Raw genomic sequence first — 24,318 nt, forward strand, 5'->3', positions numbered from 1 at the left:
CCTGGCCTACTTTGTCCAGATATCAGTAACTGATAGAAGGGTCACATTTACTTTAATTTGATACTGATAATTAAGTTAATTCAAATGAGATGTTTTTATGATGGTAAAAGTCCAAAGACTAATGTATTTAAGAATAATTCCCAACACAATAGGTGCTGAATTTATAATAGTATGTGGCAATGATATCCTGTTTTCTATTGACGGAAAATTCCACTACAATCTACATTTTCTATGGGTTAACTTGTGTATACAATGCAGCAGCAATATTATCTGCAGTTGCATGTAATATTATTATATGGTGTCGGGTTTTCCGACACAACTTCCCTTAAACAGCCGTTAGAGCCGGGTTCAGCTAAATCGTTAATACTTTTCTGAATGTCGGAAGGTTCTTGGGTAAAGATCTATCTTGAGGTTATCTTGAGATGGTTTCGGGGCTTTTTAGTGTCCCCGCGGCCCGGTCCTTGACCAGGCTTTCACCCCAAGGAAGCAGCCAGTGACAGCTGACTAACACCCAGGTACCTATTTTAATGCTAGGTAACAGGGGCATAGGGTGAAAGAAACTCTGCCCATTGTTTGTCGCCGGCACCTGGGATCGAACCCAGGATCACAAGTCCAGCGTGCTGTCTGCTCAGCCGCCCGGCTCCCCAAGATGTGGTGGTACGCCTAACAAAAATGGTTCTATCTGCCACGTAGCGTCGTGAAGAGGTGAGAATCAGGTCCATAGCGTAGAGGGCGGCTTGGTGTTGCAGAACTTCCTCACTTGTGTGGAGCAACCCGTATACTCTCCCTAACGCCAAAATCGTTGAAGTAGAAAATGGAAGCGGCTCGCGAAATTCCCATACTGTCCCATTTTCTGTTTAGGGTCCTCTGGTAGGTTAGGATACGGGCAGTTTAGTACGACAGTTTCTTGACGTTGGGATACCTTACGAGGCCGGGCTTGGCACCGACTACGTCGTCTCGGATGTTCGCAAAGGTTGTGTCGACCACCTCCCTTCTCCTTCTCTATTATCCTTACCCTTCAGTACCTTCCCTACCCTTCATCATCTACCCTACCATTCACCCCCCCTCCTTCCCTACCCTTCACCCCCCTTTCTTACCCTTCACCACCTACCCTGCCCTTCAACACCTACTCTGCTCTTCACCACCTACCCTGCCCTTCACCACCTACCCTGCCCTTCACCACCTACCCTGCCCTTCACCACCTACCCTGCCCTTCACCACCTACCCTGCCCTTCACCATCAACCCTGCCCTTCACCACCTACCCTGCCCTTCACCACCTACCCCGCCCTTCACCATCAACCCTGCCCTTCACCACCTACCCTGCCCTTCACCACCTACTCTGCCCTTCACCACCTACTCTGCCCTTCACCACCTACTCTGCTCAACATCACCTACCCTACCCTTCACCACCTACTCTGCCCTTCATCACCTACCCTGCCCTTCATCACCTACCCTGCTCTTCATCACCTACCCTGCCCTTCACCACCTACTCTGCTCAACATCACCTACCCTGCCCTTCATCACCTACCCTGCTCTTCATCACCTACCCTGCCCTTCACCACCTACCATGCCCTTCACCATCAACCCTGCCCTTCACCACCTACCCTGCCCTTCACCACCTACTCTGCTCAACATCACCTACCCTGCCCTTCATCACCTACCCTGCTCTTCAACACCTACCCTGCCCTTCACCACCTACCCTGCCCTTCACCACCTACCCTGCCCTTCACCATCAACCCTGCCCTTCACCACCTACTCTGCTCTTCACCACCTACCCTGCCCTTCACCACCTACCCTGCCCTTCACCATCAACCCTGCCCTTCACCACCTACCCTGCCCTTCACCATCTACTCTGCCCTTCACCATCTACCCTGCCCTTCACCACCTACCCTGCCCTTCACCACCTACCCTGCCCTTCACCACCTACCCTGCCCTTCACTACCTACCCTGCCCTTCACCATCAACCCTGCCCTTCACCACCTACCCTGCCCTTCACCACCTACCCTGCCCTTTACCACCTACCCTGCCCTTCACCACCTACCCTGCCCTTCACCACCTACCCTGCCCTTCACCACCTACCCTGCCCTTCACTACCTACCCTGCCCTTCACCACCTACCCTGCCCTTCACCATCAACCCTGCCCTTCACCACCTACTCTGCTCTTCACCACCTACCCTGCCCTTCACTACCTACCCTGCCCTTCACCACCTACCCTGCCCTTCACCATCTACCCTGCCCTTCACCACCTACCCTGCCCTTCACCACCTACCCTGCCCTTCACCACCTACCCTGCCCTTCACCACCTACCCTGCCCTTCACTACCTACCCTGCCCTTCACCACCTACCCTGCCCTTCACCACCTACCCTGCTCTTCACCACCTACCCTGCCCTTCACCACCTACTCTGCCCTTCACCACCTACCCTGCCCTTCACCACCTACCCTGCCCTTCACCATCTACCCTGCCCTTCACCACCTACCCTGCCCTTCACCATCTACCCTGCCCTTCACCACCTACCCTGCCCTTCACTACCTACCCTGCCCTTCACCACCTACCCTGCCCTTCACCACCTACCCTGCTCTTCACCACCTACCCTGCCCTTCACCACCTACTCTGCCCTTCACCACCTACCCTGCCCTTCACCACCTACCCTGCCCTTCACCATCTACCCTGCCCTTCACCACCTACCCTGCCCTTCACCATCTACCCTGCCCTTCACCACCTACCCTGCCCTTCACTACCTACCCTGCCCTTCACCACCTACCCTGCTCTTCACCACCTACCCTGCCCTTCACCACCTACTCTGCCCTTCACCACCTACCCTGCCCTTCACCACCTACCCTGCCCTTCACCATCTACCCTGCCCTTCACCACCTACCCTGCCCTTCACCATCTACCCTGCCCTTCACCACCTACCCTGCCCTTCACTACCTACCCTGCCCTTCACCACCTACCCTGCCATTCACCACCTACTCTGCCCTTCACCACCTACCCTGCCCTTCACCTACCCTGCCCTTCACCACCTACCCTGCCCTTCACCACCTACCCTGCCCTTCACCACCTGCCCTGCCCTTCACCACCTACCCTGCCCTTCACCACCTACTCTGCAGAGACGAAACGCACACAACATCTGTGGTTCCTGCCAGCCACTAAGTTCGACAACCTGTAACAACTAACCATGTACTTTGCGTGTAACCAATGTTGTAACCCATTTTGTCTAATAAATTTTTAAATAAAATCAAATTACAATTACAATTTATAGAGTAATGGTAGTAGAAGAAGACAATGTGAGTGTACGTGAATGCCACACATTGTTCCCCGTTCCCCCTGATGCTATATATATATATATATATATATATAATTGACTCGCGGGAAGGCGTCCAACAGGGTGACCCCCTTGCTTCTCTCCTTTTCTGCTTAGTCATCAAACAAGTCACAGAGGTCCTGTCCAGCGAGCTTAACATCTGGTTCTTGGATGATGGTACCCTAGCTGGTTCCCAAGACTCCCTCCTGGAGGACATCATAAAAATCCAGGAAATATATATTCTACCTGCCCACTTACATCAGCTGGCAGGTGTACACGATCCCAATTTTACACGCTGTGCCACAGAGTGGGCCTCTCGTGCAGGCCAATCACCTCAACCACCATCCCCAAAAGCCCACAAGCAATCCAGCTGGGATGGCCCCATTGTAGACCAAGTTGCTGCAGAGTGCCTGGGTGCTGCAACAACACAACACGACATTGCTCGCCTCACAGCAGTAGCAGCACCACATGCAGGGGATTTCCTGTTAGCAACCCCAATGTCGGCAACTGGCACGCGTCTCACACCACACGGCCTCCGAATTGCTGTGGCCCTCCGCCTTGCTGCCCCAATCCACACCAGATATAGGTGTATTTGCGGCGAGGTGGTGGCTGACAGGTACGGCCACACTGGCCTACTCTGCCAAAGCACAGGGGGATGGCACTCGAGGCACAGTGAAGTTAACGACCTCATCAAGAGGAGCCTCACCACAGCTGGATGCCCAGCTGAAAGAGAGCCTCGTTACCTAACGCCCCGTAACTCTGATGCTCTTATTGGTCGCCCGGATGGTATCACAGTGAACCCCTGGAAGAATGGCAAGCAGTTGGTATGGGACTACAAGTGTGTATCAACCCTGGCTAACACCTACATTGACCTCAGTGTTGCACAACCAGGTGGCGCTGCCACCCACAGGGAAGCAGCCAAATCCCGTAAGTATAGAGAACTGGATCACCACTACAATTTGGTCCCCATTGCTTCTGAGACACTCGGCGCCTGGGTAAAAGTGCTACCAGTTTTTTGAAGGAACTGGGTTCTTGGCTCATTGAAACAACAAGGGACCCTAGAGCTGCCAGCTTTCTTTTCCAGCGCCTCAGTGTAGCGATACAGAGGGGAAATGCGCACTGCATCCAGGGTTCCTGCCCGCCATCTGAGGAGCTGGAGGAACTCGACAACCTATGATAACCATCTTTGTAACCTATATGTAACTCCTTTTTTGTAACAAAGTTCAAATAAAGCAAATATATATATGTACATACAAAAGAATGGGGGTGGTAGGAGAAGATAATATTAGTGTTCAGTGAGAAACCACAAGGTTTCCTCTGAATACCTTTTATTTTCTTCTCCGAGGCTATGGGTCCCCACATTGGCACCAGAAGTAGTACCCTCACAAATTTATATATATATATATATTGGTGTATACTGGCAGCAGGTTTTCTTTCAAACATGTTTCATTGAATATGACCGCATATTCTGTATTTATTATTTTCTGGTTTAGGGCTTCTATCCCTCTAACTATTTTCTTAGCATCAGGGCTTAATTGAAATAGGAGTTCTCCAAAACTCATTTTCGTACTTTTAAGGTGAAGAAAAGAAGTGATTTACTATAGAGTGTATTACACTTATTTGTATAATTTGCACGACGTTTCGAACCTCCATGGTTCATTCTCAAGTGAACAGATCTTACAATACTAGTTGATTTTATACCCGCATTAGGTCAGGTGATAATACAATGAAGGTGAAAACATGGGGGGGATACATAAGGGATAAACATAGGTGCTGCAAAAGGCTTATTGGCCCATACGAGGCATCTCCTATCTAAACACAAAGATTAATCCAGTGTAATTGGTCTGTTATGTTGGACATTGTCTTCTGTGTTGGCATCGATATGTTCTTGTCTTGTCCTTACTCTCATGGTGGATAGAGTAAATAGTTCCGTGATTTGGGTGTTCATGGTAGATCGCTCTATTCTTATGTGAATTGCCTCAAGAATTTGTAATCTTCTTGAATCTTGGGTTTTGTCTATTATGCAAGATAATAATAGACAAAATAGACAAATGCATAATAGACAAAACCCAAGATTCAAGAAGATTACAAATTCTTGAGGCAATTCACATAAGAATAGAGCGACCTACCATGAACACCCAAATCACGGAACTATTTACTCTACCCACCATGAGAGTAAGGACAAGACAAGAACATATCGATACCAACACAGAAGACAATGTCCAACATAACAGACCAATTACACTGGATTAATCTTTGTGTTTAGATAGGAGATGCCTCGTATGGGCCAATAAGCCTTCTGCAGCCCTATGTTTATCCCTTATGTATCCCCCCATGTTTTCACCTTCATTGTATTATCACCTGACCTAATGCGGGTATAAAATCAACTAGTATTGTAAGATCTGTTCACTTGAGAATGAACCATGGAGGTTCGAAACGTCGTGCAAATATATATATATATATATATATATATAGTATATATATATATATATACATATATATAACTGAAAACTCACACCCCAGAAGTGACTCGAACCCATACTCCCAGAAGCAACGCAACTAGTATGTACAAGACGCCTTAATCCACTTGACCATCACGACCGGACATAATGAGGTGATAGCCGAGGCTATATGAACCACCCCACCGCCGGCACTCGGATAGTTATCTTGGGCATAGCATTTTACCAAATCACCTCATTCTTTGGGGCACACGTGAGGAACACAAATGCGAACAAGCCTGAATGGTCCCCAGGACATATGCAACTGAAAACTCACACCCCAGAAGTGACTCGAACCCATACTCCCAGAAGCAACGCAACTAGTATGTACAAGACGCCTTAATCCACTTGACCATCACGACCGGACATAATGAGGTGATAGCCGAGGCTATATGAACCACCCCACCGCCGGCACTCGGATAGTTATCTTGGGCATAGCATTTTACCAAATCACCTCATTCTTTGGGGCACACGTGAGGAACACAAATGCGAACAAGCCTGAATGGTCCCCAGGACATATGCAACTGAAAACTCACACCCCAGAAGTGACTCGAACCCATACTCCCAGAAGCAACGCAACTAGTATGTACAAGACGCCTTAATCCACTTGACCATCACGACCGGACATAATGAGGTGATAGCCGAGGCTATATGAACCACCCCACCGCCGGCACTCGGATAGTTATCTTGGGCATAGCATTTTACCAAATCACCTCATTCTTTGGGGCACACGTGAGGAACACAAATGCGAACAAGCCTGAATGGTCCCCAGGACATATGCAACTGAAAACTCACACCCCAGAAGTGACTCGAACCCATACTCCCAGAAGCAACGCAACTAGTATGTACAAGACGCCTTAATCCACTTGACCATCACGACCGGACATAATGAGGTGATAGCCGAGGCTATATGAACCACCCCACCGCCGGCACTCGGATAGTTATCTTGGGCATAGCATTTTACCAAATCACCTCATTCTTTGGGGCACACGTGAGGAACACAAATGCGAACAAGCCTGAATGGTCCCCAGGACATATGCAACTGAAAACTCACACCCCAGAAGTGACTCGAACCCATACTCCCAGAAGCAACGCAACTAGTATGTACAAGACGCCTTAATCCACTTAACCATCACGACCGGACATAATGAGGTGATAGCCGAGGCTATATGAACCACCCCACCGCCGGCACTCGGATAGTTATCTTGGGCATAGCATTTTACCAAATCACCTCATTCTTTGGGGCACACGTGAGGAACACAAATGCGAACAAGCCTGAATGGTCCCCAGGACATATGCAACTGAAAACTCACACCCCAGAAGTGACTCGAACCCATACTCCCAGAAGCAACGCAACTAGTATGTACAAGACGCCTTAATCCACTTGACCATCACGACCGGACATAATGAGGTGATAGCTGAGGCTATATGAACCACCCCACCGCCGGCACTCGGATAGTTATCTTGGGCATAGCATTTTACCAAATCACCTCACCTAGTTGCGTTGCTTCTGGGAGTATGGGTTCGAGTCACTTCTGGGGTGTGAGTTTTCAGTTGCATATGTCCTGGGGACCATTCAGGCTTGTTCGCATTTGTGTTCCTCACGTGTGCCCCAAAGAATGAGGTGATTTGGTAAAATGCTATGCCCAAGATAACTATCCGAGTGCCGGCGGTGGGGTGGTTCATATAGCCTCGGCTATCACCTCATTATGTCCGGTCGTGATGGTCAAGTGGATTAAGGCGTCTTGTACATACTAGTTGCGTTGCTTCTGGGAGTATGGGTTCGAGTCACTTCTGGGGTGTGAGTTTTCAGTTGCATATGTCCTGGGGACCATTCAGGCTTGTTCGCATTTGTGTTCCTCACGTGTGCCCCAAAGAATGAGGTGATTTGGTAAAATGCTATGCCCAAGATAACTATCCGAGTGCCGGCGGTGGGGTGGTTCATATAGCCTCGGCTATCACCTCATTATGTCCGGTCGTGATGGTCAAGTGGATTAAGGCGTCTTGTACATACTAGTTGCGTTGCTTCTGGGAGTATGGGTTCGAGTCACTTCTGGGGTGTGAGTTTTCAGTTGCATATGTCCTGGGGACCATTCAGGCTTGTTCGCATACATATATATATATATATATATATATATATATATATATATATATATATATATATATATATATATATATATATATGAATGAGAGAGAGAGAGAGTGAGAGCTAATGCAAAAAAAAAAAATCACAAAAATACAACCTTACCAAGGGCTGAGGACAGCTGGACAAACAGGAGTTACCTTGTTAGCGTGACGACGACTGGGCCGCGAGTGAGAGTGTGGCAGATTATATGGTGGAGGGAGCGGCAGCACTGCGCATGACAACCCTTGCCTACTGACGTCAGACTTAGCGCCGCTGTTGGCTGCCATCGGGGAAGGTGAGGTCAGGTAACCATAAGTGGAAAACACAAAGCCACTACGACTGTATAGCAACAGTCCAGTTGCTATACAGTTCACTACTACTGTATAGCAACTGGAAATGATATGAAGATATGGATATGTGATACAGATCAAAACTTATATTTTTTTGTCAAGTTTAGAGTAAAATTAAGTTAATTGTAGGTGTAGATTTTTTGTAGTGTACCTCGATGTTCAACAATGCCTCTTATCTTGATTGTGTACTCACCTAGTTGTGCTTGCGGGGTTGAGCTTTGGTTCTTTGGTCCCGCCTCTCAACCGTCAATCATCTGGTGTACAGATTCCTGAGCCTATTGCGCTCTATCATATCTGCACTTGAAACTGTGTATGGAGTCAGCCTCCTCCACATCACTGCCTAATGCATTCCACATGTTAACTACTCTGACACTGAAAAAGTTCTTTCTAACGTCTCTGTGGCTCATGTGGGTACTCAATTTCCACCTGTGTCCCCTCGTTCGCGTACCACCAGTGTTAAATAGTTTTTCCTTGTCTACCCGGTCGATTCCCCTGAGGATTTTGTAGGTTATGATCATGTCTTCCCTTACTCTTCTGTCTTCCAGTGTCGTAAGGTCCATTTCCCGTAGCCTTTCCTCGTAACTCATGCCTCTTAGTTCTGGGACTAGTCTAGTAGCATACCTCTGAACTTTTTCCAGCTTCGTCTTGTGCTTGACAAAGAACGGGCTCCATACTGGGGCAGCATACTCCAGGATTGGTCTTACGTATGTGGTATACAAGATTCTGAATGATTCCTAACACAGGTTCCTGAAGGCTGTTCTGATGTTAGCCAGCCTCGCATATGCCGCAGACGTTATTCTTTTTATGTGGGCTTCAGGAGACAGGTTTGGTGTGATATCAACTCCTAGATCTTTCTTTCTGTCCGTTTCATTAAGTACTTCATCTCCTATTCTGTATCTTGTGTCTGGCTTCCTGTTTCCACTGCCTAGTTTCATTACTTTGCATTTACTCGGGTTGAACTTTAGTAGCCATTTGTTGGACCATTCATTCAGTCTGTCTAGGTCATCTTGTAGCCTCCTACTATCCTCCTCTGTTTCAATCCTCCACATAATTTTTGCATCATCAGCAAACATTGAGAGAAACGAGTCTATACCCTCTGGGAGATCATTTACATATATCAGAAACAGTATAGGTCCAAGGACTGACCCCTGCGGGACTCCACTTATAATGTCTCGTCAATCTGAGACCTCACCCCTTACATTGACTCGTTGTCTCCTGTTGCTTAGGTACGCCTTTATCCAATGGAGTACTTTCCCTTTCACTGCAGCCTGCTTTTCACTAGCCTCTTGTGTGGTACTGTATCAAAGGCTTTCTGACAATCCAAAAATATGCAGTTTGCCCACCCTTCTCTTTCTTGCCTGATTTTTGTTGCTGGTCGTAGAATTCAAGGAACCCTGTGAGGCAGGACTTGCCATCCCTGAACCCATGTTAATGCTGTGTAACAAAGTTCTTTCTCTCCAGATGTTCCACTAGCTTTCTTCACACAATCTTCTCCATCAGCTTGCATGGTATGCAGGTTAGGTACACTGCCCTGTAATTCAGTGTCTCCTGTCTATCCCCTTTCTTGTATATCGAGACTACGATAGCTGCTTTCCAAATTTCTGGCAGCTCCCCTGTTGCCAGTGATTTGTTATAAAATATGAAGAGTGGCAGACACAGTTCTTCTGCTCCTTCCTTTAGTATCCAAGGAGTGATTCCATCTGGGCCTATAGCCTTTGTCACATCCAACTCTAGTAAACACTTCCTTACTTCCTCGCTGGTAATCTCAAACTCTTCCACTGGTTCCTGGTGAACTATTCCCTCTCTTATCTCTGGAATATCTCCTTGCTCTAAGGAGAAGACCTCCTGGAATTTCTTATTCAGTTTCTCACACACTTTCTTGTTGTTTGTAGTAAATCCTTCTGCTCCTATCCTTAATTTCATAACCTGTTCCTTTACTGTTGTTTTTCTCCTGATGTGGCTGCGCAGCAATTTAGGATGAGTCTTTGCCTTGCTTGCGATGTCATTTTCACAATTTCTTTCTGCCTCTCTTCTCAACCTGACATATTCATTCCTGGCACTCTGGTATCTTTCTCTGCTCTCAAGTGTCCTGTTATTCCTATTCCAGCAGCAATTCCATCTAACTGTGCGTACATGTTTCCATCTAACTGTATATATATCTGTCCACCCTTTCATCAAAATTACTATTCAAAATAACATAATTTTGTAATCTGTATTAAGGCAGATTTAATGATGTTCCTATTGAAAGTGATTTTTCAATTCGTTGATGAAGAAGCCATCTTCCAATCAATTTGGTGGGAATTTTCTGACAAATGAACAAACAAAGCATTAGACAGTTTGCCATGTCTTACAGAGTATTTATGATGCGAAATTTTACATTTCAAATCTTTAGATGTTTGACCAACATAGAACCTATTTCAATCTTTGCAAGGTATTTTATATATGACACAATTATCACTACGAGGACTGTGTCTAACTAATAATTTTCCAACAGTATTTTCGTAACTAAATAATACATGTATATCAAAAAGTTTTAACGCCTTCACCATATTTTCAAACCCAGAAAAATTATGTTAAAACATAACACATTCTTTGGCGAGTTTTCTCACTGCATATATTATTATAATATGTACGACGTGCTTTGCTACGACAAACTTCCAAAAAATTCAGTGGGTAACAAAGCTTCTGACCAATAGAGTCAATATTCATAAACTTTTCATCTAAAAATTCTGGACGAACAACTCGAAGAGCTCTTACAAACATAAAGAAAAAATAGATTTTTTTTTCACTTTGAATCTATGCCCTGAAAAATAATGAACATATGATAAATTATTCGCAGGTTTTCTGTAACCACTTCGGTGAAAACTCCTCCCTATTCATCATTCCATTCATCCATCGCTCATCAATCTATCCATATATCTCCCTATACTCACCAATCGATATATCCATTTATCTATTCATCAACCTATCTAGATTTGTCTATCCATCCACTTTTCTATTCATCTATCAATCTATCCATACATCTATCTATCCAAATATCTTTATATATACCTGTATGTTAGAGCCATATAAATAAATCACCGAGTGTTTCCTCAAGAAACAGAAGGGATCTGTGATGGGGCCACCCTGATGGGGTCCCTGGCCACACTGATGGGGTCCCTGGCCACACTGATGGGGTCCCTGGCCACACTGATGGGGTCCCTGGTCACACTGATGGGGTCCCTGGTCACACTGATGGGGTCCCTGGTCACACTGATGGGGTCCCTGGTCACACTGATGGGGTCCCTGGCCACACTGATGGGGTCCCTGGCCACACTGATGGGGTCCCTGGCCACACTGATGGGGTCCCTGGTCACACTGATGGGGTCCCTGGTCACACTGATGGGGTCCCTGGTCACACTGATGGGGTCCCTGGCCACACTGATGGGGTCCCTGGCCACACTGATGGGGTCCCTGGTCACACTGATGGGGTCCCTGGTCACACTGATGGGGTCCCTGGCCACACTGATGGGGCCACCCTGATGGGGTCCCTGGCCACACTGATGGGGTCCCTGGTCACACTGATGGGGTCCCTGGCCACACTGATGGGGTCCCTGGTCACACTGATGGGGTCCCTGGCCACACTGATGGGGTCCCTGGCCACACTGATTGGGTCCCTGGTCACACTGATGGGGTCCCTGGTCACACTGATGGGGTCCCTGGCCACACTGATGGGGTCCCTGGCCACACTGATTGGGTCCCTGGTCACACTGATGGGGTCCCTGGTCACACTGATGGGGTCCCTGGTCACACTGATGGGGTCCCTGGTCACACTGCATGATGAGGTCCCTTGTCACACTGATGGTGTCCCTGGTCACACTGATGGTGTCCCTGGTCACACTGATTGGGTCCCTGGTCACACTGATGGGGTCCCTGGTCACACTGATGGGGTCCCTGGTCACACTGATGGGGTCCCTGGTCACACTGCATGATGAGGTCCCTTGTCACACTGATGGTGTCCCTGGTCACACTGATGGTGTCCCTGGTCACACTGATGGGGTCCCTGGTCACACTGATGGGGTCCCTGGTCACACTGATGGGATCCCTGGTCACACTGCATGATGAGGTCCCTTGTCACACTGATGGTGTCCCTGGTCACACTGATGGTGTCCCTGGTCACACTGATGGTGTCCCTGGTCACACTGATGGTGTCCCTGGTCACACTGATGGTGTCCCTGGTCACACTGATGGGGGTCCCTGGTCACACTGATGGGGGTCCCTGGTCACACTGATGGTGTCCCTGGTCTCACTGATGGTGTCCCTGGTCACACTGATGGTGTCCCTGGTCACACTGATGGTGTCCCTGGTCACACTGATGGGGGTCCCTGGTCACACTGATGGGGGTCCCTATGGTCACACTGATGGTGTCCCTGGTCACACTGATGGTGTCCCTGGTCACACTGATGGTGTCCCTGGTCACACTGATGGTGTCCCTGGTCACACTGATGGGGGTCCCTGGTCACACTGATGGGGTCCCTAGCCATACTGATGGGGTCCCTGGCCACACTGATGGGGTCCCTGGCCACACTGATGGGGTCCCTGGCCACCCTGATGGGGTCCCTGGCCACACTGATGGGATCCCTGGCCACACTGATGGGGTCCCTGGCCACACTGAAGGGGTTCCTAGTCGCACTGATGGGGTCCCTGGCCACACTGATGGGGTCCCTGGCCACACTGATGGGGTCCCTGGCCACACTGATAGGGTCCCTGGCCACACTGATGGGGTCCCTGGCCACACTGAAGGGGTTCATAGTCACAATGATGGGGTCCCTGGTCACACTGAAGGGGTTCCTAGTCACACTAATGGGGTCCCTGGTCACACTGATGGGGTCCCTGGCCACACTGAAGGGGTTCCTAGTCACATTGATGGGGTCCCTGGTCACACTGATGGGGTCCCTAGTCACAGTGATGGGGTCCCTGGTCACAGTGATGGGGTCCCTAGTCACACTGATGGGGTCCCTGGTCTCACTGATGGGGTCCCTGGTCACACCGATGGGGTCCCCTGGTTACATTGATGGGGTCCCTGGTCACATTGATGGGGTTCCTGGTCACACTGATGGGGTCCCCGGTAACATTGATGGGGTTCCTGGTAACACTGAGGGGGTCCCTGGTCACACTGATGGAGTCTCTAATCACACTGATTGGGTCCCTGGTCACAGTGAGGGGGTCACTAGTCACACTGATTGGGTCCTTGGTCACACTGATTGGGTCCCTGGTCACACTGATGGGGGTCTCTGGTCAAACTGATGGGGGCCTTTGGTCACACTTATTGGGTCCCCTGGTCATACTGATGAGGTACACTGGTCAAATTGATGGAGTCCTTAGTCACACTGATGGGATCCCTGGTCACACTGATGAGGTCCCTGCCCACACTGATGGGGTCCCTGGTCACACTAATGGGGTCCTTGGTCACACTGATGAGGTCCCTGGTCACACTGATGGGGTCCCTGCCCACACTGATGGGGTCCCTGGTCACACTAATAGGGTCCTTGGTCACACTGATGGGGTTCCTGGTCACACAGATGGGGTCAACTAGTCACACTTATGGGGTCTCTGGACACACTGATGGGGTCCATGGTAACACTGATGGGGTCTCGGGTCAAACTGATGGGGTCCCTGGTCACACTGATGGGATCTCTGGTCACTCTGATGGGGTCTATGGAAACACTGATGGGGTCCCTGGTCACACTGATGGGGTGCCTGGTCACACTGATGGGGTCCCTGGTCACACTGATGGGGTGTCGCTGGTCACGCTGATGGGGTCCCTTGTCACACTGATGGGGTCCCTGGTCACACTGATTCGGTCCATGGTCACACTAATGGGGTCCCTGGTCACACTGATGGGGTTCCTGGTCACACCGATGGGGTCCCTAGCCACACTGATGGGGTCCATGGTCATGCTGATGGGGTCCCTGGTCACACTGATGGGGTCCATGGTCACACTGATGGGGTCCCTAGCCACACTGATGGGGTCCATGGTCATGCTGATGGGGTCCATGGTCACACTGATGGGGTCCATGGTCACACTGATGGGGTCCCTGGTCACACTGATGGGGTCCATGGTCACACTGATGGGTTCCCTGGTCACACTGATGGGATCCCTGGTCATGCTGATGGGGTCCCTAGCCACACTGATGGGGTCCCTGGTCATGCTGATGGGGTCCCTGGTCACACTGATGGGGTCCCTGGTCACACTGATGGGGTCCCTGGTCACTCTGATGGGGTCCCTGGTCACACTGATGGGGTCCCTGGTCACTCTGATGGGGTCCCTAGCCACACTGATGGGGTCCATGGTCATGCTGATGGGGTCTTTGGTCACACTGATGGGGTCCATGGTCACACTGATGGGGTCCTTGGTCACACTGATGGGGTCCTTGGTCACTCTGATGGGGTCCCTGGTCACACTGAAGGGGTCCCTGGTCACACTGATGGGGTCCCTGGTCACACTGATGGGGTCCCTGGTCACACTGATGTGGTCCCTGGTCACACCGATTGGGTACATGGCCACACTGATAGAGTCTCTAGTCACACTGATGGGGTCCCTGGTCACACTGATGGGGTCCCTGGTCACACTGATGGGGTCCCTGGTCACACTGATGGGGTCCTTGGTCACTCTGATGGGGTCCCTGGTCACACTGATGGGGTCCCTGGTCACTCTGATGGGGTCCATGGTCACACTGATGGGGTCACTGGTCACACTGATGGGGTCCCTGGTCACTCTGATGGGGTCCATGGTCACACTGATGGGGTCACTGGTCACACTGATGGGGTCCATGGTCACACTGATGGGGTCACTGGTCACACTGATGGGGTCCATGGTCACACTGATGGGGTCCCTGGTCACACTGATGGGGTCCCTGGTCACGCTGACCGGGTCCCTAGTCACACTGATGTAGAATCGTTTACAGTGACCGGCTCAAAGTTACAATGTTGGAGGTAGACTGAACCTGTTGAGTGATATTAAGAACGGTTTAGGTATCGCAGGAACTGATAGGGTGGAGAAATAGGCAACATTCAACATGAGAAACAGTAGGACTAGATGGCTGATGTAAACGTTTGGTTCACAGTTGAGTTAGAGATAAGTTAGGCAAAACCTGTTCAGAAGCAGGTTTGGAAGTAAATATGGAATATGGAAGTAAATGAGACTGACGATTAAAAGAAGATCGTTGAGTCAAATTGCATCACTTGATTAACGAAATCTGCATAAGACATTATAGGCCAATATGAAGCAGTTTCTATCCTAATTCACCCAGACACATTCATATGTATATCTTTCGCTTTAAACAATCCAGCAATACTACATTTGTTACATTAACTATTAATCTGCTTCATAAATCCATAACTTTATTTCTAAGTCCATATTTATTCAGGACATTACTAAATGTGAATTTATAAAATTATAATATAAGAATATTTCATACTGAAGAGGGTAATTGAGACCCTAATTGACAGCTCTTATTTTTACCCACCAAAGCTCATTCATACATGAGCTTCAATTCATACACTTCAATTATTCATTCTTGTGATCATCTGTTTGTTATATTATGAAGTAATTTCTTTTATAAATCAACAACCTTGTTTTCTAACTAATATCTACCCAGGTCTTTCCTGAATCTAAACTTCTCCAACTTGCATTCTTTGTTTTAATTTTTTTCTTTTTTGTGTCAGTATTAAGAATTTTATTTGTATTCTCTTTGTAAACTCTTATTATGTATTTGTATCATGTAATCACGTCATCCCTTACTCTTTGCTGGAAATGTTTATTAATTAAGCCGTTTTAATCTCTCTCCATAAGGAAGGTTTCAAATTCATGAGGTTTCCTTTGTCTTTCTTTTCTCTGAGTATCAAAGTAATTTATATCAATTCTGTGGTACGGAAACTAAAATTGAATTGCATAATCTGAATGGTACCTAACAAGGGCAAGATAACGCTGACGAATAATATTAAATACTAAATCTCAATAGGCTAACGTTTATATATATATATATATATATATATATATATATATATATATATATATATATATATATATATATATATATATATATATATATATATATATATATATACATATATATATATATATATATATATATATATATATATATATATATATATATATATATATATATATATATATATATATATTAGTTGATTTTATACCCGCATTAGGTCAGGTGATAATACAATGAAGGTGAAAACATGGGGGGATACATAAGGGATAAACATAGGGGCTGCAGAAGGCTTATTGGCCCATACGAGGTATCTCCTATCTAAACACAAAGATTAATCCAGTGTAATTGGCCTGTTATGTTGGACATTGTCTTCTGTGTTGGCATCGATATGTTCTTGTCTTGTCCTTACTCTCATGGTGGGTAGAGTAAATAGTTCCGTGATTTGGGCGTTCATGGTAGGTCGCTCTATTCTAATGTGAATTGCCTCAAGAATTTGTAATCTTCTTGAATCTTGGGTTTTGTCTATTATGCAAGTATTCTTGTTCAACATTTCTCTTGTTAGAGTAATGTCATGGGCTTGTCTCATGTGATTCCTAGGGGCACCAGATTGAAGATGGCATGTCAAACGCCTCGTCAGCTTGGTCGACGTCATACCTATGTACTTACATTGAAGGTTACATCCTTCGTGGGGGCAAGTGTACATGTATACAACGCTTGACTGCTGTAGAGGGTTCTCCGTCGGCTTCGGGCTGTTTTTCATAAGGAGTTCGGAAGTCTTCTTGGTTTTGTAGAATATTATCAGGTTTATGTTTTGGTTAGGAGTAGTGCTTTTTACTCCTTTACGGATTATTTCTTTCATTATTCTTTCCTCTTTTATATGTTCACTGTGCATGGTTGACTTGTAATATAATTTTATTGGGGGTGTTGTGGTTTCTGTTCTAGGTTCTGAATTATACCAACGGTCCAAGTGTCTTCTTATAGCAGCGTTTATTTCCGTGTTGCTATATCCGTTGTTCACCAATACCTGAGTTACTCTTTCAAACTCTCTACTCACGTTGCTCCATTCAGAGCAGTGGGTAAGCGCTCGACGAATATAAGCATTGAGAACACTGGCTTTGTATCTTTGGGGGCACTCACTTCTACCGTTCAGGCATAATCCTATGTTGGTGGGCTTGGTATAAACGTTGGTGCTTAAAGAGGTTCCTGTTTTTGTTATTAGTACATCCAAGAATGGCAGACTGTTATTTTCACTATTTTCATGTGTAAATCGGAGTACTGACTCTCTCTCTAGGTGTCTTTTTAGGTCAATTAGTTCATCTGAGTCTTTTACTATTACGAATATGTCATCTACATAACGGCAGTATACAGTTGGTTTTTGTCTGCTACTGAAGACCCTATCTTCGATGGTTCCCATATAAAAATTAGCAAATAAAACTCCTAAGGGGGAGCCCATTGCTACTCCGTCTATTTGTAAATACATGTCTCCTTGTGGACTGATGAAAGGGGCTTCCTTTGTACATGCTTCGAGAAGACTTTTCAAGTGTGGCTCAGGTATGTCTAATTTGGGGGTGCTCTCGTCTCTGTATACTCTGTCCAGTATCATTCCTATGGTTGTGTCGACTGGGACGTTGGTAAATAGGGATTCAACGTCCAGGGAAGCGATGATTCCATCGGGCTGGGTAGATTTGATCAATTCTAGGAAATCTGCTGATGATTGTAGACTAAACTTACTTGGAGTGTATGGAGTTAGGAGTTCATTGAGTTTCTTTGCCAGGTGATAAGTTGGGGTTGGTATTTGGCTGATTATAGGGCGTAGTGGGTTACCTGGTTTATGCGTCTTAACATTGCCGTAGGCATATCCTAAGCCATAGTCGCCTTGAAGTTTATTGAAATGCACACTACCTTTCTTTGCGTTGATTGCTGTAATTGTTTTGTTTACTTTCCGCTTAAGGTCTTCTACGGGGTTCCTCGTGATTCGTTGAAATTTGGAGTCGTCACTTAGGATGTCGCTAATTTTGTTCATGTATTCATGGGTTGGAATCAATACATATGCTGCTGTTTTGTCGGCTTTTCTTATTGTTACGTCTTTCAGATTTTTTAGTTGTTTCGCTGCTTCTTTGAGTCGTGGGGTTAAGATTGTAGATGAATATGTTCCTCGTTTTTTCCCTGCTTCTGCAAGTAGTTCAGCTTGAAGTGTGTCAGTGGTGATGACTTTTTTGTTGTCTTCTAGCTTATGGATATCGTCCAGAAGCATTTCGATTTCCAGGCGTTTTTGATGCATCTTTGGTTTAGATAAGTATTGACAATTTAGACCAAGATTTAAGAGGTCTCGTTGGTCTTGAGAATGAACCATGGAGGTTCGAAACGTCGTGCAAATTATACAAATAAGTGTAATACACTCTATAGTAAATCACTTCTTTTCTTCACCTTATAAGTACGAAAATGAGTTTTGGAGAACTCCTATTTCAATTAAGCCCTGATGCTAAGAAAATAGTTAGAGGGATAGAAGCCCTAAACCAGAAAATAATAAATACAGAATATGCGGTCATATTCAATGAAACATGTTTGAAAGAAAACCTGCTGCCAGTATACACCAATATAAACCCACATGACCCAGCAGTCCGCAATACAGAGTTTACCTATAGGTATAGGCAAGAGCTCATTCGGCATCAACTAAACAAGAAGAAGGAAGCCCTCCAAACCTTTATAGAGCAGGCGGAGCATCTGTTAAACAAATGGACCCAGTACGACATCCCTATCCAACTCAAGCAAACCATCAACAGTGAACTATTTAACCTGAAACAACAACATAAAACTCTTGTAGAAACAAAGACACTCCGTAAGTTAACATCCCTAAACGGTGGACAGCTAAAAATCCCTCGTCCTAAAGATGGCTACTTTAACCTGACTTCTTATGATCTTACCCAGGACCAACGAGACCTCTTAAATCTTGGTCTAAATTGTCAATTCTTATCTAAACCAAAGATGAATCAAAAACGCCTGGAAATCGAAATGCTTCTGGACGATATCCATAAGCTAGAAGACAACAAAAAAGTCATCACCACTGACACACTTCAAGCTGAACTACTTGCAGAAGCAGGGAAAAAACGAGGAACATATTCATCTACAATCTTAACCCCACGACTCAAAGAAGCAGCGAAACAACTAAAAAATCTGAAAGACGTAACAATAAGAAAAGCCGACAAAACAGCAGCATATGTATTGATTCCTACCCATGAATACATGAACAAAATTAGCGACATCCTAAGTGACGACTCCAAATTTCAATGAATCACGAGGAACCCCGTAGAAGACCTTAAGCAGAAAGTAAACAAAGCAATTACAGCAATCAACGCAAAGAAAGGTAGTGTGCATTTCAATAAACTTCAAGGCGACTATGGCTTAGGATATGCCTACGGCAATGTTAAGACGCATAAACCAGGTAACCCACTACGCCCTATAATCAGCCAAATACCAACCCCAACTTATCACCTGGCAAAGAAACTCAATGAACTCCTAACTCCATACACTCCAAGTAAGTTTAGTCTACAATCATCAGCAGATTTCCTAGAATTGATCAAATCTACCCAGCCCGATGGAATCATCGCTTCCCTGGACGTTGAATCCCTATTTACCAACGTCCCAGTCGACACAACCATAGGAATGATACTGGACAGAGTATACAGAGACGAGAGCACCCCCAAATTAGACATACCTGAGCCACACTTGAAAAGTCTTCTCGAAGCATGTACAAAGGAAGCCCCTTTCATCAGTCCACAAGGAGACATGTATTTACAAATAGACGGAGTAGCAATGGGCTCCCCCTTAGGAGTTTTATTTGCTAATTTTTATATGGGAACCATCGAAGATAGGGTCTTCAGTAGCAGACAAAAACCAACTGTATACTGCCGTTATGTAGATGACATATTCGTAATAGTAAAAGACTCAGATGAACTAATTGACCTAAAAAGACACCTAGAGAGAGAGTCAGTACTCCGATTTACACATGAAAATAGTGAAAATAACAGTCTGCCATTCTTGGATGTACTAATAACAAAAACAGGAACCTCTTTAAGCACCAACGTTTATACCAAGCCCACCAACATAGGATTATGCCTGAACGGTAGAAGTGAGTGCCCCCAAAGATACAAAGCCAGTGTTCTCAATGCTTATATTCGTCGAGCGCTTACCCACTGCTCTGAATGGAGCAACGTGAGTAGAGAGTTTGAAAGAGTAACTCAGGTATTGGTGAACAACGGATATAGCAACGCGGAAATAAACGCTGCTATAAGAAGACACTTGGACCGTTGGTATAATTCAGAACCTAGAACAGAAACCACAACACCCCCAATAAAATTATATTACAAGTCAACCATGCACAGTGAACATATAAAAGAGGAAAGATTAATGAAAGAAATAATCCGTAAAGGAGTAAAAAGCACTACTCCTAACCAAAACATAAACCTGATAATATTCTACAAAACCAAGAAGACTTCCGAACTCCTTATCAAAAACAGCCCGAAGCCGACGGAGAACCCTCTACAGCAGTCAAGCGTTGTATACATGTACACTTGCCCCCACGAAGGATGTAACCTTCAATGTAAGTACATAGGTATGACGTCGACCAAGCTGACGAGGCGTTTGACATGCCATCTTCAATCTGGTGCCCCTAGGAATCACATGAGACAAGCCCATGACATTACTCTAACAAGAGAAATGTTGAACAAGAATACTTGCATAATAGACAAAACCCAAGATTCAAGAAGATTACAAATTCTTGAGGCAATTCACATTAGAATAGAGCGACCTACCATGAACACCCAAATCACGGAACTATTTACTCTACCCACCATGAGAGTAAGGACAAGACAAGAACATATCGATGCCAACACAGAAGACAATGTCCAACATAACAGGCCAATTACACTGGATTAATCTTTGTGTTTAGATAGGAGATGCCTCGTATGGGCCAATAAGCCTTCTGCAGCCTCTATGTTTCACCTCACATTTATCCCTTATGTATCCCCCCATGTTTTCACCTTCATTGTATATGTATAAACATATATATATATATATATATATATATATATATATATATATATATATATATATATATATATATATATATATATATATATATATATATATATATATATATAACTGAAAACTCACACCCCAGAAGTGACTCGAGTCACTTCTGGGGTGTGAGTTTTCAGTTGCATATTGTCCTGGGGACCATTCAGGCTTGTTCGCATATATATATATATATATATATATATATATATATATATATATATATATATATATATATATATATATATATATATATATATATATATATTCAAATATCCTATTTGGTTTTGTATATACATGCATTGATTTTATTGGCTTGAGATCCATACTAACATGACTTCCAGATCCTTATCACGTTTAAATTTCAGCTAAATATTCTTAAGCTTATATCTGGTATGATGACCAATCCACACACCTGAACATGAAGAGACGACGACGTTTCGGTCCGTCCCGGACCATTATCATGAAGATTGTCTTGAGAATGGTCTAGGACGGACCGAAACGTTGTCGTCTCCTGATCTTCTGGTGTGTGGTCTGGTCATCATATCATCAGCCACGTTATTGTGACTCATCGTCTGGATATCTGATGATTGATAAAGATTAAGCCACCCAAGAGGTGGCACGGGCATGAATAGCCCGGAAGTGGTACAATTTTTTTTTTCTCAGTATTCTGAGGTTGCATTTAACCATCAAGCTGTTATCGCAGGGGAGGATACTGCTTCACAGTCTTTATGAGGGTGTCCAGCTGCTGGACACCTTTGTTGACCAGGAGAGTGGCTGTGTTGATGGCTTCAGGGATATCTGATGACTCTGTTATCATTATATAAGGTCAGAACCCGTTCCGTGGGTTCCATGCTCTCTCAAGCCTGTGGAACAATTACGTTTCCTGAATCAATGCCTACTCATGTCTTCCGGTTATTATCAATTTCTTGCCTAACATGAACAGGAGAAAAAGGTTTTCCACTAATTATAATTCTTTTTTTATATAACACAGATGGAATTGGATAAATTATGTAAAATCCATTAATAATATTGATTTTACTTGATATTGCAATTTTAATTACAATATAATAAACAGTGTATCTATTACAAATGCACTTTCATTTGGTGATCGAAGATCACTTCGATCTTACCGATCACTTATATAATAATCTTCAGAAATAAAATAAGAATTCTGTGTTAAGTTATTTCTTAAGTTTTGCTGCATAATACGAATCACACTTTTTTCACGGTACGTTGTGAATAGCAGATTTATTACATAAAGAAATTACAGTGGCGTGATATATCTATGAGAACATCATTGATGTATAATGGGAGTGTCTGGTAATCACCAGACCCTGGTTCAAATCACCTCATTGCCTCAAATGATTGTCTCATATATATTAGTAAGGGTTTTCTAACTAGTAGTTTGCCAATGGTATTCTAATAATTACTTAGAACAATTACTATTATTTACTTAATAATTGACTTATTTGAATAAATCAAATAAATGAATTTTCCTCAAAACCACAATAATATTGCAATCATTAAACGTTTTTAATGGGATTTCTCTTACTGTCGATTTTGTTCTATGTTGTGCTTTGATATGGGTAGTTTCAGTGATAAGAGTGGTCTCTTTGATATGGGTGGTCTCTTTGGTATGGGTGGTCTCTTTGGTATGGGTGGTCTCTTTGATATGGGTGGTCTCTTTGATATGGGTGGTCTCTTTGATATGGGTGGTCTCCTTGATATGGGTGGTCTCTTTGATATGGGTGGTCTCCTTGATATGGGTGATCTCTTTGGTATGGGTAATTGACTTTTTTAATGAAGCATGAAACCAATATAATAAATATGTTATAGCTCTTGTTTCAAAGAACACAAAACTAGAGATGCGAGGCACTTTACTTACAGTGAATTTATCATGAATTGTTTAACATTACATCTATTCTCATATGAACATATGACAATATTAAGGGTATTTATATACACTATACTTAAGGGAAAAATCTTATTTTATACATTATATGATCAAGAAAATAAACCACTTTTTATAGCATATTAATTTAAAGAATTTTAATAGTGAAAAAAATATTCTCAGTTTATATTTGATTGCCAAATTTGGTTATGAAAAGAAGAGAATAATTCAGAATAACAAAAATCTTGGGTTAAGAATTGTTAGATTTTGTGTATGTCTTTAAGAGTAAATTCAGAATAATTTTAAGTGAATTTTTATGATCAAGACCTTTCTATTTAAATTACAGACTAAAAATGATAATTGTTTTCAGTTTCTTTAATTTTTGTGATGTATATAAGCGATATTTATACAGTGTTGGGAATCTGGTTCATGATACTATATGCTGTAGTTTTCTCTGTATCACATTAGATATTGACAACGCACTCCAATAATTATTGGTCTATTTATTTATTGACATTTAAATTCCACACAGTTAAATAAATTAGAATATTTTAACTGATATGTGGCTTACAACTTGATATTTGAAGATATTTTGTACACTTCAGTAAGAAGTAAAAGACTGTTCTCTAATAGTCTAAATAAGTAATATGTTCTTATTATCTAACTGTTAGGTGATTATAATGAAAGTGTTGAGCATATTTCTAATTATTAAACACTCAATGTTTTTCCATTTAGTTGACAAAATGCATACGAAACCCTACTTAACATAATTATGGCTGCTTTCATAATTTTCCTGAATAGTTTCTTCTAAAAAAATTTCAGACATATTGATAAAAAAAAAACTAGTGAAAAACGGTGTACGTATTGCTTACCAAATACTTGTGGTCATATTGTATCGCAAATAAAAAAATCCTATGCACATCTTTGAAATTAGCGATTATTCCATGCAGAAAATACAATACCGAGAGTTCAACTTTTAGTGAAAGAGACATGACATCAAAGTTGGGATGTTTATAATCGTTGGCAAGTAATGTTGGTTTCAGCTTTCATCTAAATTTTAGCTAGTGACGCAAGGAAGAG

The 24,318-nt window shown here is 44.4% G+C and overlaps 1 protein-coding gene across 1 annotated transcript; it reads right to left on the minus strand.

Moving 5' to 3' along the window:
• Positions 1 to 12,623: 12,623 nt before the first annotated feature.
• Positions 12,624 to 15,133, minus strand: LOC138369464 (protein FAM186A-like). Its single transcript, XM_069332717.1, has 3 exons — positions 14,046 to 15,133; positions 13,605 to 13,826; positions 12,624 to 13,296 (listed from the first exon to the last, which is right to left on the minus strand). The coding sequence occupies exons 1-3, from the start codon at positions 15,131 to 15,133 to the stop codon at positions 12,624 to 12,626; spliced, it is 1,983 nt and encodes a 660-aa protein (XP_069188818.1).
• Between the last annotated feature and the right edge of the window lie 9,185 nt (positions 15,134 to 24,318).

This window comes from Procambarus clarkii, chromosome 28 (genome assembly GCF_040958095.1).
Source record: "Procambarus clarkii isolate CNS0578487 chromosome 28, FALCON_Pclarkii_2.0, whole genome shotgun sequence".
Lineage (NCBI taxonomy): Eukaryota > Metazoa > Arthropoda > Malacostraca > Decapoda > Cambaridae > Procambarus > Procambarus clarkii.

What these genes read in the sequence shown, in the direction of transcription:
- LOC138369464 (XM_069332717.1), bottom strand. Translation starts at nt 15,133, where the DNA reads ATGGACCCCATCAGTGTGACCAGTGACCCCATCAGTGTGACCATGGAC. An exon ending in ACCAGCGACACCCCATCAGT is followed by an intron (nt 13,827 to 14,045) that starts GTGACCAGGGAC and finishes CTGTGTGACCAG; the next exon opens with GAACCCCATCAGTGTGACCA. An exon ending in TTGACCAGTGTACCTCATCA is followed by an intron (nt 13,297 to 13,604) that starts GTATGACCAGGG and finishes CGGTGTGACCAG; the next exon opens with GGACCCCATCAGTGAGACCA.